This window comes from Poromitra crassiceps (genome assembly GCF_964638095.1).
Source record: "Poromitra crassiceps genome assembly, chromosome: 2".
Taxonomy (NCBI): domain Eukaryota; kingdom Metazoa; phylum Chordata; class Actinopteri; order Beryciformes; family Melamphaidae; genus Poromitra; species Poromitra crassiceps.
The window spans coordinates 7222534-7238768 of NC_139624.1; the positions used below are offsets into that span (position 1 = coordinate 7222534).

The 16235-nt window shown below is 46.2% G+C and overlaps 1 protein-coding gene across 1 annotated transcript in view; it reads left to right on the forward strand.

Annotated features, from left to right (window-relative positions):
• The window catches only part of pik3cg (phosphatidylinositol-4,5-bisphosphate 3-kinase, catalytic subunit gamma), an 84294-nt gene that overhangs the window by 21675 nt on the left and 46384 nt on the right, over positions 1–16235 (forward strand). The window contains exons 8-14 of the mRNA XM_083632241.1: positions 5762–5949; positions 7313–7420; positions 8725–8821; positions 11053–11297; positions 12497–12684; positions 14571–14669; positions 15314–15449. Of these exons, the coding sequence (XP_083488367.1) occupies positions 5762–5949; positions 7313–7420; positions 8725–8821; positions 11053–11297; positions 12497–12684; positions 14571–14669; positions 15314–15449 (1061 nt within the window). The remainder of the gene's footprint in view (positions 1–5761; positions 5950–7312; positions 7421–8724; positions 8822–11052; positions 11298–12496; positions 12685–14570; positions 14670–15313; positions 15450–16235) is intronic.

Consider the following 16235-nt stretch of genomic DNA (forward strand, 5'->3'; position numbering starts at 1 on the left):
GCAACAGATACAGGCAACAGATACAGGCAACAGGCAACAGATACAGGCAACAGATACAGGCAACAGATACAGGCAACAGGCAACAGATACAGGCAACAGATACAGGCAACAGGCAACAGATACAGGCAACAGATACAGGCAACAGATACAGGCAACAGGCAACAGATACAGGCAACAGATACAGGCAACAGGCAACAGATACAGGCAACAGATACAGGCAACAGATACAGGCAACAGGCAACAGATACAGGCAACAGGCAACAGATACAGGCAACAGATACAGGCAACATATACAGGCAACAGATACAGGCAACAGATACAGGCAACAGGCAACAGATACAGATACAGGCAACAGATACAGGCAACAGATACAGGCAACAGGCAACAGATACAGGCAACATATACAGGCAACAGATACAGGCAACAGATACAGGCAACAGGCAACAGATACAGGCAACAGATAACCTCCTGGACAAGATGGCGCTGTACCTGCGGCTGCCGTTAGCGACCGTCCCATATAGATTGTGCTGCCTAGTTGTTTTCTATGTTTTCTTGCTTTGTCTCTTTCTACCCACGCTAAACGCTTTGATAAGCTACGATAGGAACACATTACTTGAGATCGGCAATAGTGTAACTCACCAGTTTGTAGACGATTTTGAGAGCTGGCCGGGTGAGATTGTCAGAAGCCTGGCAAGCGTCCCCCTTATTCTCTCCTCGTTCAGAAGGAAAAGACGCCGCGGATGCAAGGCCGGATCGAAGCGTCAACTCAGAGCCAAGGGGAATAAAACACAGTTGCCATCCATTCTCCTGGCTAATGTCCAATCGTTAGAAAACAAGCTGGACGAGTTAAGAGCCAGGATCCGCCACCAGCGGGATATAAGAGACTGCAATGTTCTTTGCTTCACGGAAACATGGCTGTCTCCTACAGTCACTGATGCGGCGATTCAGCCGGATGAAACATTCACGGTGTACCGACTGGACCGAGACGAGAAGTCGGGAAAGACTAGGGGTGGTGGAGTCTGTTTGATGACGAACAGCTCGTGGGTAAATCCAGGAAATGTGAAGGTCCTGTCCAGTGGTTGTTCCCCAGACCTTGAGTATCTGGTTATACTGACGCGCCCACATCATCTCCCCCGCGATACCACTGCTGTGATTATATTTGCGGTTTATATTCACCCCGCCGCGAACACTGACACAGCTCTGTCCATGCTACAGGACTTAATATATAAATTCGCGGATCGTTACCCCAGGGCATCTAATGTTGTGTTGGGCGACTTCAATCAAACCAACCTATTGAAAGTCATGCCTAATCTTCACCAGCACGTTACATGCGCCACGAGAGGCGACAGGACGCTTGATCATTGTTATACTCCCTTTAAGGCTGGTTACAAATCATCCGCTCTGCCTCCCTTCGGGAAAAGCGATCATTCCGCAATCTTTCTGCTACCAAAACATAACATTCTAGTTCAACGTGCGCCGCCATCTTTGAGACGGACGCGCAAATGGAATGCGACATCAGACGACGAGCTACGTGACGCGCTTGACGACGCCGATTGGAGTGTATTCGGGTCGCCTGCTGATGACGTCACCAGCTTTGTTAACGCCTTCTCTGGTTTTCTAGAGAAAATCACCGATGACGTTGCTCCCGTGATGACTGTAAAAGTCCATTCGAATCAGAAGCCATGGGTGGATAACACAGTGAAAAAGGCTCTGAAGTCCAGAGCAGTGGCTTATAAAGATAGCCTAATTTCAGGAAATAAAGACGCATACAAAGCTGCTTCCTATGAGCTCAGGGCCACCATTAAGAAAGCAAAGAAGCGTTTTGGCAATAAAGTCGAAACCCAAATGAAGCAGAGAGACACCAGAAGTATGTGGAAAAATATCAACATTATGACGGATTATAAACCCAAATCAAATCCGGTAGTAAATGATCCGTCATTCGCTGAGGATCTAAATGAGTTCTTTGCTCGGTTCGAGGACAGTGTTAGCCCAGCCGACATTAACTCCCTGCAGGAGGCTATCGCCCCAGCATTAGCATTAGCTAAAGAAAGAAAACCACCCACCTTCACTGTGCATGATGTAAGGCTTATTCTTAAAGGCGTAAATAGCAGAAAAGCCGCCGGGCCCGATAATATCCCAGGCCGGGTGGTTAAAGCCTGTGCCGACCAATTAGCTCCAGTAGTCCACTCTATCTGGATGGCCTCGCTAGAACAGGGCGTTATCCCCCGTATATGGAAAGAGTCCACCATCGTCCCCATAGCCAAAAATAATAAGCCCAGTTGCCTGAATGATTACCGGCCTGTTGCTTTAACATCCATCCTCATGAAGTGCTTCGAAACTCTGGTCAAAAACATGATTATGAAACAACTGCCAGACACCTTCGACCCCACCCAATTCGCCTATAGGAAAAAGAGAAGCCCTGAGGATGCAATCTCCCACCTGCTGCATGCCACCTACTCTCATTTGGATGCAGGAAAGGGGAACTACGTACGATGGCTGTGTGTGGACTTCAGTTCCGCCTTCAACACTATCGTCCCTCAGAGGCTTATCAAGAAGATGAGTGACCTGGAGATTACTCCATCTCTTCTCCCATGGCATCTCAACTTCCTGACTGACAGGCCTCAGAGGGTTAGGTGGGGCAACAATACCACCACAGGCCCCCGGATCCTGAACATCGGCGCCCCCCAGGGCTGTGGGCTGAGCCCACTGTATTACCCCCTCTACACCCACGACTGTGTGGCGACACACCCCTCGACCATCATAGGCAAATTCGCGGACGACACGGTGGTGGTGGGGCTGATCTCAAACAACGACGAGACAGCCTATCGAGAGGAGGTGGAACTCCTGGCGTACTGGTGTAAGGAGAACAATCTTCTCCTGAATGTCACCAAGACGAAGGAGATGGTTATGGATTTCAGGCGGAGTAAGAGGACCCCGCATCTGCCGATCAACATCGACGGGACCCCAGTGGAGGTGGTAGATACCTACAAATACCTGGGAGTAAACATCAGTGGGGACCTGACATGGAGTGCCCATGTCACCGCCTTGGTGAAGAAGACAGCGGGTAAGCTGTACTACCTCAGGAGGCTGAGGAAGCACACCAAATCCACAGCCTTATTGAAGGCATTCTATTCTGCCACGATTGAGTCTGTGCTGACGAGCAGCATCTCTGCCTGGTATGGAAACTGCAACGGCAAGGATAGGAAGAGACTGACGCGGGTCATAAAGGCCGCGGAACGCGTCACCCGCTCCACCTTGCCCCGCCTGGAGGACATCTACAGCAAACGCTGCAGATCCAAGGCGACGAAAATAATGAAGGACAGCTCTCACCCAGGCCACCACTTGTTTCAGAGGTTGCGCTCTGGGAGGAGAATGAAACACCTAGCGGCGAGGACCGAGAGATTGAAGAACAGCTTCTTCCCTCAGGCCATCAGGGCCCTTGATTCATAAATAGCTGGTACCCAGTGCACTGTGTTCACTGGCGTTTTTATCTTGCTTACTGTTTTCTTTTCTTTTTCCTCTTTGCCCTATGCAGTGCACCATGTTCACTGCTGTGTATTTTTGACCGTACTTTTGATTATGTGCTCGTAGCGCTTATCAGACTTTTTAGCTATGTTTTTCGTGTCTGTCTTTTTATTCTGTCTGCACAATATGGGAGCGGCCGCGGCCTTAATTTTCACTGCTCTTGACATGTCTGTGATGCTGCATGTGACTAATAAAAACCTTGAACCTTGAACCTTGAACCTTACAGGCAACAGGCAACAGATACAGGCAACAGATACAGGCAACAGATACAGGCAACAGGCAACAGATACAGGCAACAGATACAGGCAACAGATACAGGCAACAGATACAGGCAACAGGCAACAGATACAGGCAACAGATACAGGCAACAGATACAGGCAACAGGCAACAGATACAGGCAACAGATACAGGCAACAGGCAACAGATACAGGCAACAGATACAGGCAACAGATACAGGCAACAGGCAACAGATACAGGCAACAGATACAGGCAACAGGCAACAGATACAGGCAACATATACAGGCAACAGATACAGGCAACAGATACAGGCAACAGGCAACAGATACAGGCAACAGGCAACAGATACAGGCAACATATACAGGCAACAGATACAGGCAACAGATACAGGCAACAGGCAACAGATACAGGCAACAGATACAGGCAACAGGCAACAGATACAGGCAACATATACAGGCAACAGATACAGGCAACACATACAGGCAACAGGCAACAGATACAGGCAACAGATACAGGCAACAGATACAGGCAACAGATACAGGCAACAGGCAACAGATACAGGCAACAGATACAGGCAACAGATACAGGCAACAGATACAGGCAACAGATACAGGCAACAGGCAACAGATACAGGCAACATATACAGGCAACAGATACAGGCAACAGATACAGGCAACAGGCAACAGATACAGGCAACAGGCAACAGATACAGGCAACATATACAGGCAACAGATACAGGCAACAGATACAGGCAACAGGTACAAATAACAGTGGCGGTTCAGGGCAAGGTTGTATGGAGAAGCAGAGGAGAGGAAGAGAACAGGAGGGAGGGGCAGGTGGGGGTGGAGGGGGGGGGTGATGGTTTGGAGGAGGTGGTCAGGGGTAGGGGAGGTTGTAAGCTTGGGAGAACAGGTAGGTTCTAAGTGGGGTTTTGAAGGTGGGGAGTGAGGGAGAGTCTCGGATGGTCTGGGGGAGGGAGTTCCAAAGTCGGGGTGTGGCGCGGGAGAAAGCACGGTCACCAAAGGTTTTGAGTCTGGATGGGGGGATGATGAGGGTGGCAGTAGAAGAGGATCGGAGTGTACGGGAGGGGCGATGGGGGATGAGGAGGTCAGTCAGGTAGGGGGGGGCTAGGCTGTGGAGGGCTTTGAAGGTGAGGAGGAGTAGTTTGAAGTCGATACGTTGCTTGACGGGGAGCCAGTGGAGAGAGTGGAGGACAGGGGTGATGTGATCGCGGGACCGGGTGTGAGTGAGCAGGCGGGCGGCTGAGTTTTGAACCATCTGGAGTCTATGGAGGGAACGGGAGGTGATGCCGGTGGAGGGAGTTGCAGTAGTCGAGGCGGGAGGAGATGAAGGCATGGATGAGGGATTGAGCAGCAGGGGAGGAGAGGCAGTGTCTGACTTTGGCGATATTGCGGAGATGGAAATATGAGTTTTTTTAGCCCTAGTCTCGACTCCAAAACACTCTGAGTTACTGTGACAGAGTCAACTGTCTGTCTTTAGCTCTAGTCTCTACTCCAAAACACTCTAAGCTACTGTGACACAGTCAACTGTCTGTCTTTAGTCCTAGTCTCTACTCCAAAACACTCTGAGTTACTGTGACACAGTCAACTGTCTGTCTTTAGCCCTAGTCTCTACTCCAAAACACTCTAAGCTACTGTGACACAGTCAACTGTCTGTCTTTAGCCCTAGTCTCTACTCCAAAACACTCTGAGTTACTGTTACACAGTCAACTGTCTGTCTTTAGCCCTAGTCTCTACTCAAAAACACTCTAAGCTACTGTGACACAGTCAACTGTCTGTCTTTAGTCCTAGCTTGAGAAGAGTCAGCTCGGTTAACCTGGACAAACTGTTAGCTAGCTAACTAGCCAGGAAACACACTGATGTTAGTGTGAACATGTTAATGCAAACGCTATTATCACCTAAAAGCCTCCCAAAGAGAGGAAGGTTTCTCGTTGATAGCAGTAACTACAGTATGTATTCTCCCTCCCTGTGTTCTCCAGGCACCCACGAGCAGCTGACCATCGATGAGAAGGACCACGAGCGTGTGTTCACCATCTCCATGTGGGACTGCAACAGGAAGTTCAGGGTGAAGGTTCTGGGCATCGACATCCCCTCCCTGCCCAAAAACCCTGAGCTCATCGTCTATGTAGAGGCCAGCATCTTCCACAGCCAGCAGCTTCTAGCCCAGGTAAGCCAAACCTATCAGTAACACATCTGAGGTGGAATAAAACCTTATTAGAATATTATATTCATACAATAGTGTAGTCACTACACTTGTTGTAGAGTTCGTTACGGCCTTGAAAGGCCCAGGCTCTTGTTCGAATTCACCACTTGTCTTAGAGTCTGTTACAGGTTTGAAAGACCCATGTTCGAATTCTTGTGATCTTATCGCGTACGTTGTCACATGTCTAATCTCTGAGTATTCCAATGATCTCTTCCTGGTTCGGACGCGGACCTGGGGTACCGCATAGGGGACTGCCATAGCTTTCTTCTTCAGATTCACTACTCTGCGTGGGACTTTGTGATCGTGACATAGCTATTCATAGCTTTCAAGGGGCGTTACATGTTAACGTTAACGTTAACGGGGTATTTTAATCATTATTGTAACGTTACTTGAGCTTACCTTTGATGAAATGTTGGCCGCAAAGACGTGTGTACTTTGATGGTAGAAAAAAAAGCCATTTGCCCTCCCCAGCGACTGAACCACGTCTAATCGCACAAATCCACAACCTCCTCCTTTCTGAGTTTTCTTTCTCCGACGGGATTCTGTAAAAGCACAAGCCAGGCGTGTCTCCTCGTCGGTTAGTGCAATCGATAGCACAACAGGTATCCGGCATTTTGGCTGAACAAACACAGCGTGAGAAACTAGTCGACTCGGCGGGCAGCGGAATGAACAAGTTTTTTTTTTGACCGTCAGGTGGGCATTCCCGGCAGCACGTAACGCTCCTTGAAAGCTATGAATAGAAGAACTTGATCACCCTATGGCGCACTGATACTTCCACTGGCTAACCTGCTATAAACCTGTTTTTATTTCCTGTATGTAAAGCACTTTGTGATCCATGGATTTGAAAAGTGCTATATAAATAAAGTATTACTTACTTACTGGCTAGTCATGAAGTTATGACATCATCAGTGGCTAGTCACAAAGTTATGACATCGTCAGTGGCCAGTCACAAAGTTATGACATCATCAGTGATGTCTGATGTCACAGATCCATTGTGATGTCTGTAATGGCGTGGTTTGATGTCGGTGATGCCATCACTCTCGCTTGTCAATGATCTCTATCGATGATGTCATAGATCCTACTGTGCTATTATTGTCTATCTATGACATAATCAGACGGAAACGTCACATATCACATGATGTCACAGGTAGCATTGTGATGTCAGCGGTCTCGATGGATCCAGGAAACAGTCTCCAAGGAGCTGGGTGGACTCAGAGGTCCAGAATAGACCCCGGGTGGCCCAAGTTTCTAACAGCACTATTGTATCAATATAATATTCAAACCCACCAGACGTGTAAATAAAGCCTGTGTCTCTGTCCCATCTCAGGAGAGGACCTCATCCAAGCCCTTCAGTGATGAAGTCCTGTGGAACTGCTGGCTGGAGTTCAACATCCGCATCAGAGACCTGCCCAAGGGCGCGCGCCTCAACCTGCAGGTAAGCTCACACTCTCACTCACAGGACAAGCAACTTTGATGTATTTTAATTGGGGAAAGATCCTTGTATCTTGTGCTGAAACAATTAAGCGATTAGTGGATCAACAGAAAATTAATCAATTATAAATTTGATAATAATAATACTAATAATAATTGTTTTAGTAATTAATCAAGTTAACACGTTCACTGCCAATGACGTGTTTTTACGTCAAACAGGATCCAACCGTTCACTGCCAATGACGTGTTTTTACGTCAAAAAAATCGATTTTGTTTTTTTGACGGTGGGATGTGCATCTAGCCCTTTTACATCTCTTATATAAGTATTGGACGTGTACAACGTGTACAACCCATTCCACCGACCCACTAAGTGGCGACAGTGCTTTCCTGACTAGAGGAAGGCAAGCAAAAAGCAGTGTGACTGAAGCCATTCTCATGAAGGTGGATTGGCGAAGGCGCTTTCGTTTTCGCGCTGATTGCTGGCGGTGCGGGATTGCAGATTTGCATAGTGGATTGCGGGTGGGACACACTTTGAAACACGCAGCATAAATATGACCAGAATCGCAAAAGCTTCATCAAAGCTCTCAGCCAAAACTCCAAGAAGCGAGCGAGTCCATCCAGACTTCCTCAAACAGCGGCCGCGCAGACAGGCACAGCAGCAGCAAAGCAATGAGCGAGGTTACAGCAGCAGCAACGAGCTTGTGGCACGGCCGCTGCGGCCAAGAGGACACACACGGAGGGAGGAGTTGGAAGCGGAGGGGGGTTTCCTGCTGTTATGGAGGAGGTTGCTGTTCAGAACTATTGTTTGGATGTCTGACGTCTTACTGATGCCAGGGATGAATGGTTGAAGTGACTGTTCTATCGAATTTCACAAAAAGCCGTTTATCTCTGAATAATTTTTCTGACGCTGAAACCATGCTGTATTCAACTGCTAATGCTTACATGACTGCTAACTCTACAAACTAACTCTTTTAGACAGAGAAAGCACACATTCTATTAGTTCTTTTGAGATATTGTGTGTTCACAAAATCTTAGCAGAAAAGAATCCTCGGGTCTTGAAAGATGAGCCAGAATCCTCAAGGAAACCCTCTGGCAGAACCTACCTACAGTGAAAAAAAAACGGCTGGCAGTGAATGTGTTAAACACAGCTGAAAAACGATTTTGGCAGTAGGATGACATTATCCTCATGCTCTGATATAAGATATATTCAAGAGATATTGAAGGATGCTCAGTAAACTGGCAAGAATTTGTCTTTCTACTTCTACTATATTCTGTTCTGTTCTGTGCTGACCTGTTGTCCCCGTCCAGGTGTCCTGCGGGAAGCCAGTCCAGACCCCGAACTCCAAGGGAAGCTCCGCCTACCAGGACAACACAGGAAGTGGAGGAGGAAGTGGCACCCATGATGGTGAGGTCAAAGAAAAGACTCCTGTTATGTTTGCTGTTCACCACGATGAAAGCGGGGGAGGGACTATGAATCGGCCCGTCTGTCTGTCCTTCCGTCCTGCACCACCATCCTGTCCTGGATTTTGCCAAAACTTTGGTCGATGATTAGTTTAATTTTTCTGTTCTGGCATTTTCAAAATGACACTGTTTGGTCAAAGCGGCAGCACACAATGTCATATTCATTCATTGCTGCGATGCAGGTGAAATGGTGCATCTATGTGAATTGGCCCAAGCTGAAAACAAGGTGACATATGTTTCCTGCTGTTTGATGCTGTCTCTGTCTTCCCTTGCACTCCTCACTATTGGTTTCTTATAGGGATGCACGATGATATTGACACGTCATCGGTAAAGACTTTCAAATGAAATATCGGCCCGAAACGAACATTTCTGCCGATATGACAGGCCGATAAAATGATGCTTCAATGATACCCAAATGCTCCATGCTGGACTAAATCCTTGACTAAATGCTACTGTATATGCCATGTTGTACATCAGTGGTTCTCAACCTGGGGGTCGGGACCCCCCAGCGGGTCGCAAGATTATTCTGGGGGTTCGTGGGATGATTGTCAAAAAAGAAAAAGAAAAATTCATTGATGATTAAATCTCCCATAACAATGATTTAATGTATTACAAAGCTATATAAACTATAAAAACTACTTCAGTGAGTGAGTGAAATCAGTGTGTGAATGCGTGCGCACTATTGTTGGGTTGAGTAGTGGCGGGAGGGGGGGGGGGGGGGTCGCGAACCCCAGCCTAAAGTTTTTTGGGGGTCGCAGCTCAAAAAGGTTGAGAACCACTGTTGTACATAATCTAAGTTGAAGTAGTTTTCTTATTTTGCCCACTGAATGTGTACATTTTGAAAAGCAGTGTATTTATGTCTGCATCTGCCACCATAAGAGGAGGCATAGTAATGTGTTCATTCCACTACAGGAGAGACTTGGGGCTCTATCTTCCCAAAAGCGGCAATTTAGCGTTTGCGCTCGTTTAACGCCGTGCGCAATGCAAATTGGGGGCGGGCACAAGCGCATGCCTGTTATAATTGTAGTGGGCATTGACTGCCACTACTGAGGATAGATGGCACTATCCTATCGTCAGCAGCGCACAATTACTTTGCGCTAAGAGATTTGAAAAGGACCTCTTACGTGCTAAATACCTCGCTGTGCTGAGAGCGCATCATAATCTCCGTGCAGCGCAGCGCAGTGCAAAGTAAAATTCCTTTTTGAGATGTCATTACGCACAGCCTTGCCACGCCAGGACATCAAATTATGCTGCTAAAATTGGGTATTAGCAGATAATTCAGTGAGGCAATCAACTATAACTCACTGAGAAACTTTTATTACATCGCAAAGAGGGAAATGAATTGAGAAAACTTGTTGGACAATGGACATAGGCTATTTACCTTCATAACCCGGAGGGTCGTTGGCACCACAGACGATCTGTCAATAAGCTCTCTCCATCTCTCTCTGTCCTCGCACGAGTGAGTACACTCTATTACGCATGGAGAGAATTACAGCATATTGCATGCCTCGCGCAAATAGCCATTGCGAGACGGGAATCTGATTGGTTTTGATTTGACATAATGCCCAGCCTTGCCTGGCCACACCCGTGAATAATTCTGGTAGTTAAGACCGCCCAAATCCCGTTTGCGCAGGCATTTTGGGGCGCAGATGATTTTGGCATGGCTCTAATTTGCGCCTGCGACACGTGTCGTGAACGTTTCCGCATCCCTGCCGAGAATTGCATCCCCAACATATTTCGGGGCTGTTTTAACTTAGAAATCAGGGAGGTCACGTCTACCAGACAATTATATCACTTTTAAACAGTTACATTTCTATATAAATCATTACAATATGCTCCCGTGAGGTGGGGATGCTGTCGGCGCTGGGGTGCAAAACTCGGCATAACACCTGGACAGCGGACTGCAATCTTCCCTGCTTCAAGGCACGCGCAAACAGGTGCGCAAGCGCTAATAGGGGATACCGCCTGTACGAAGATAGGGCCCTTGATGTTCTCTGAAATTAGGGAAAATGCGAGCAAATTGTCATCGGTGTCTGCATCGGCATCGGCGAGTTGGAAAATATCGGCATATCGGATATCGGCAAGAAAATCCAATATTGAGCATCTGTAACATCTTGTCATGTTGACAGTCAACAGAGTGAGGCTCATTTCTCTGTCTTTCTTCCTCTCCATCAGCGAAGACCAAGAGTCGTCTGCTGTACTACGTGAACCTGCTGCTGGTGGACCACCGCTCTCTGCTGCGTCAGGGCGAGTTCATCCTCCACATGTGGAAGATGCCCGAGAAGAGCGAGGAGAACTCCAGCTCCATCAATGCCGACAAGCTCACCTCCGCCACCAATCCGGACAAGGCCTCCTCCATGGCCGTCGCTATCCTACTGGACAAATACTGCTACCCCGTGGTGCTGCCCAAGAGCCGCGAGGTCTGTGACAAATGTGCAATATCTCACTTATTCATCATGACATCTTTCTTGGGGGGGAGGTGCAGTATATTTGTGTATACGGCATTTGTGCAATATTTTGATGGAGGGCAGAGGTTTTCAAAGTGGGAGGCGGGCCTCCCTAGGGGGACTCCAAACAGTTTCAGGGGAGGCTCGGTGAATGGAAGTGAAAAATATGACATTAGTTATCAAGGGGAGATCACATAGTAGAGCCTAAATGTGTGTGATTTGGTTAAAGAGATAGTTCAAAGATACAGTACTTTTGAGTCAGAACCTAATAAATGCGTTAGTTCAGGTTCAGACAGACCTTTTTTGATGTATTTGGTGTCGTCTGAAGTATGTCAAACAGCAATATCAGGCTATCTTGACATTTTTCCAAGCCTTGTCTGAGGGGAGGCCCACAGTCTCAGACTTTGAAAACCCAGGATGGATGCCCTACATTGTAGGGCATCTCTGCAATATTAAGTAATACTCTTTGTGTGTATGTTTTTCCTGTATATGGATAGAATGCCGTTATATGTTAATTGTAGTTTGATTGTACATGTAGGCCTACTGTAGAATGACATATTGTATGTACTGTATATGTGTAGTACGACGCCACCTACTGTATTGTTCTCTCAAATGCCTAAGACAAATAATGGAGAGAATAGAGCACCGCAGGGATGACATATTTTTGTAGGCTTACTGTACCCAGAAGTCCCTCCACTTCCTGGTTCGTAGGTGTAAAAGTGAATGAGATTTTTGTATGGGAATTTCGGTTACATGCATGAAATAAGGTCTGTGGTGAACAAAAGTGTATGAAACAGCGAGGTTTGTGTTCTGCAAGATCATCTTGACAAAATGAGGACCACTTTTATGACTTTTGAAAACGTAAATGCATTTTTCTTTAACACCGTCTTCGGAAAATGCTCCAAAAGTCATAAAAGTGCTCCTCGTTTGTGAAGAGTATCTTGCTGAAGACGAACTTCGCTCTTTCATCAACTTTGGTTAACAACAGACCTTATTTTGTGCATTTAACCGAAACCCCCATATAAAAATCCCATTGCCTTTGACACGTACGAGCTGGAAGTGCGTCCAGGTCTTCTGGACTCATTCCTCCAGTGCTCCATGAAGGCTAAAGGTCTTCTGGACTCATTCCTCCAGTGCTCCATGAAGGCTAAAGTAATCATCTGATCTGACAGGTGACGGGGCGCGAGGCGGGGGCTGGGGCGGAGGAGGCGGGGGGCGGGGAGCGAGGGCAGAGGGAGATGCCCAACCACCTGAGGAAGCAGTTTGAGGCCATCCTGGCCACAGACCCCCTCCACCCGCTCAGCCCCGAGGACAAGGAGCTGCTCTGGCACTTCAGGCACGAGTGTATGCGCCATCCCAGGTACGACTAATGGTTCCCGGTTCCCCAAACAAAAATGACCAAGGGGGGTGTGTCGTGTCGACAGGAAGCGTTTTCTGACTGCTTTGGAAATCATGTCCAGAGCGTTTCCAACGCGCACAGACACAGCGCTGATGTGTTGCTGTTGAAAGAAGCGACATTGATGACCAGCGCGCCTCTGTTGATCAAACGTTGAACTTTTCTCTGCTTGAGGCGGCCCGAGCGCTCCGCCCAAAAAACACCAGCCGTCGAGAGCGCTTAAACCCCAGGCGCGCTGCTGGGAAGAGCAGCGTTTCTAGTGCCTCCATCCCATCGAGAATGAATTGCAGAAAAGGCGCTGGCAGCTCAATTAAACACATCCTGTCGACACGGACACTAAAGGCCCAATTATACTAACCTGACTCCGCCAGATGGGGCGGTATTGAGTTCACACGTTCACAACACCACCACCATGTAGTTTGTGAAGCAGAATGTGAAGCAGCGTCAGGTTACAATTATACTGCAACATTAATGAAAAACAGGGTAGGTGTTACGGGTCCCGAGCGTGGTCCCCGATGAACAGATGAGGTCCAGTTTGGAAAAATGGTCTCACTACAATGAGATGGCTACTATGACTAACAACACACATGGATACTATGGGGACTAACAACACACATGAATACTATGGGGACTAATACCGCATTCAAGACAACTCGGACCGCCGTAAGTTTCAACACGGAACCTCCGGCCCGACAGATTTGCATTCACACTGCACCTCCCGCTCGGGTGGGAAACCAAACTGTTTCAACCCAAACCCGCTTTAGCATGGTAGCTACCTAGGTTACTAGGGAACAATGCTAACCGAACATGCTGAATGCTGAATTTCACACAGAGCGAAACACAGATGACACAAACACAAAAACACAAACGTTAACATTACATAATTAAGACCTCAAATTGTGTGTTAAAACGTCAACAAACGTCTTTATAATAATTATATTATAATAAACAAAAATAAAAACAAAAGTTGCCATTTTGATGTGGCTGTGACGTCAACTCGGAGAAACCAGAGCTCTGGATGATACCTGAATTTCCGAGCTGTAATTCCGGCCTGAACGACCGTTCAATTCACTTTTTACAGGTCGGAACCCATTTTTTCCGGCGGTCCGAGTTGTCTTGAACGGGTTATTACAACACACATTAATGCAATTGGGCTCATTGAAGAGTCTCAGCTTTCCAGTCATACCCAATTCATACAATTCCAAGACTGTAGAAATATTCTAATGGCATAGGCCAAGATAATACATTTATATGGCATGGAAAAAACGTCATGTTTTTTTTTTTGGGGGTGTGTGCCAACAGCGGCATGGGATTAGCATAAAGTGGGCGTGTCTGTAAAGGGGAGACTCGTGGGTACCCACACAACCCATTCTCATTCAGATATCTTGAGGTGAGGGCTCAAGGGACCTCTTGGCCGTGCCAGTTTTTCCATCGCCAAAGTTTTGCCTACATTTGGAGCATTATTTCCGTCCGTTCCCGACCAGATAGAATGACATGGTTGAGAGCAGTGGAGGCCTCAGGTCTTCTCTAGTTTCAAACGATCCAATGATCTTCACTCTAGCTTCAGAAATGAGCCGCTGCAGCTACTGAAATACAGTCATGTCAGCCAATTTCAACTGAGGGGGCAAATTATTAAACTACAAAGGGTTTCATCCCAAAATGCTAAAATAATTCAGTTTTGCAAAGCACTTAGCTGCCTGCAACACACCAGACAAAACAATGATTCTAAAATGATTCTTTCTATCCTCCGAAACATATATTTTTCACAAGTAGAGGTTTTAAGATAGCTCTGAATATGTGGTTGCGGAATATGTGGTTCTGGAGCCAAACCCGTGTCTTCCTGTGCTCAGGGCCTATCCCAAGCTGCTGGGCTCGGTCCGCTGGGGGAAACAGGAAGACGTTTTGACCACGCACCGCCTGTTGGAGCGCAGCAGCGTCTGGGACAGCAGGTACAGGGTGCGATAACGCACGGCGCTATGTGTGCTCTCTCAGGGTTCCCAGGCGTCCTGGAAAATCTGGAAAACAATTTTCCAGTCATGGAAAACGAGAGGGAAATAGTAAAATGTCCTGGAAAAACTTTTTTGTTTTCCTGGGAAATTATTTCAACATTCTCCTATTTTCCTTTAGCTGATAAGGATAGGCTGGCTATCAGAGCTGCCCAAAACGGATAACATTGCCATCTGAAGAAGTTATGTTCAGGATAATATTAGCGTTCAAATAGTAGTTTATGGATGAGAGTATTTTGAATTGTCTCCTCTGCTCTGAATAGGTTATGTTGTGGAAACGCTTTGAACGCACCCCAAAGTCATGTCACATGGTAACACATGCAGGTTAGATGACATTACAACTTAAGTGGCTGAAAATTTAAATAATTATGTTACGTCATCCTTCAAATGTAAACAGTAGTCACTGCTGGCTGGTAGCTGTGTTAGTTTTTTATTAAGTTTACACAAGAACACATCCCAGCTTAAAAGTATAAATTCTAACACCATACATCTGCAGGCATGTTTGCATTATTCTATGATCAATTTGTCCCCCTGTCCCCCTGTGTGTGTCCCCTGTCCCCCTGTGTGTGTCCCCTGTCCCGCTGCAGCGGTCTGGACGTGGGGCTGGCTGTGCAGCTGTTGGACTGTCACTACTCAGACGCTCAGGTGCGCTCCATGGCTGTCAGGAAGCTGGAGACGCTGGGAGACGACGACGTGCTGAGATACCTGCTGCAGCTCGTACAGGTGCAGCCGCACATTCATTCTATTCTATTCTATTCTATTCTATCCTATTCTATCCTATCCTATTCTATTCTATTCTATTCTATCCTATTCTATTCTATTCTATCCTATTCTATTCTATCCTATTCTATTCTATTCTATTCTATTCTATTCTATTCTATTCTATCCTATCCTATCCTATTCTATTCTATCCTATTCTATTCTATTCTATTCTATTATATTCTATTCTATTCTATTCTATTCTATTCTATTCTATTCTATCCTATTCTATTCTATCCTATTCTATTCTATTCTATTCTATTCTATTCTATTCTATCCTATTCTATTCTATCCTATTCTATTCTATCCTATTCTATTCTATTCTATCCTATTCTATCCTATTCTATTCTATCCTATTCTATTCTATTCTATTCTATTCTATTCTATTCTATTCTATCCTATTCTATTCTATCCTATTCTATTCTATCCTATTCTATTCTATTCTATCCTATTCTATCCTATTCTATCCTATTCTATCCTATTCTATCCTATTCTATTCTATCCTATCCTATTCTATCCTATTATATTCTATTCTATTCTATCCTATTCTATCCTATTATATTCTATTCTATTCTATTCTATTCTATTCTATCCTATCCTATCCTATTCTATTCTATCCTATTATATTCTATTCTATTCTATCCTATTCTATCCTATTATATTCTATTCTATTCTATTCTATTCTATTCTATCCTATCCTATCCTATTCTATTCTATCCTATTCTATTCTATTCTATTCTATTCTATTCT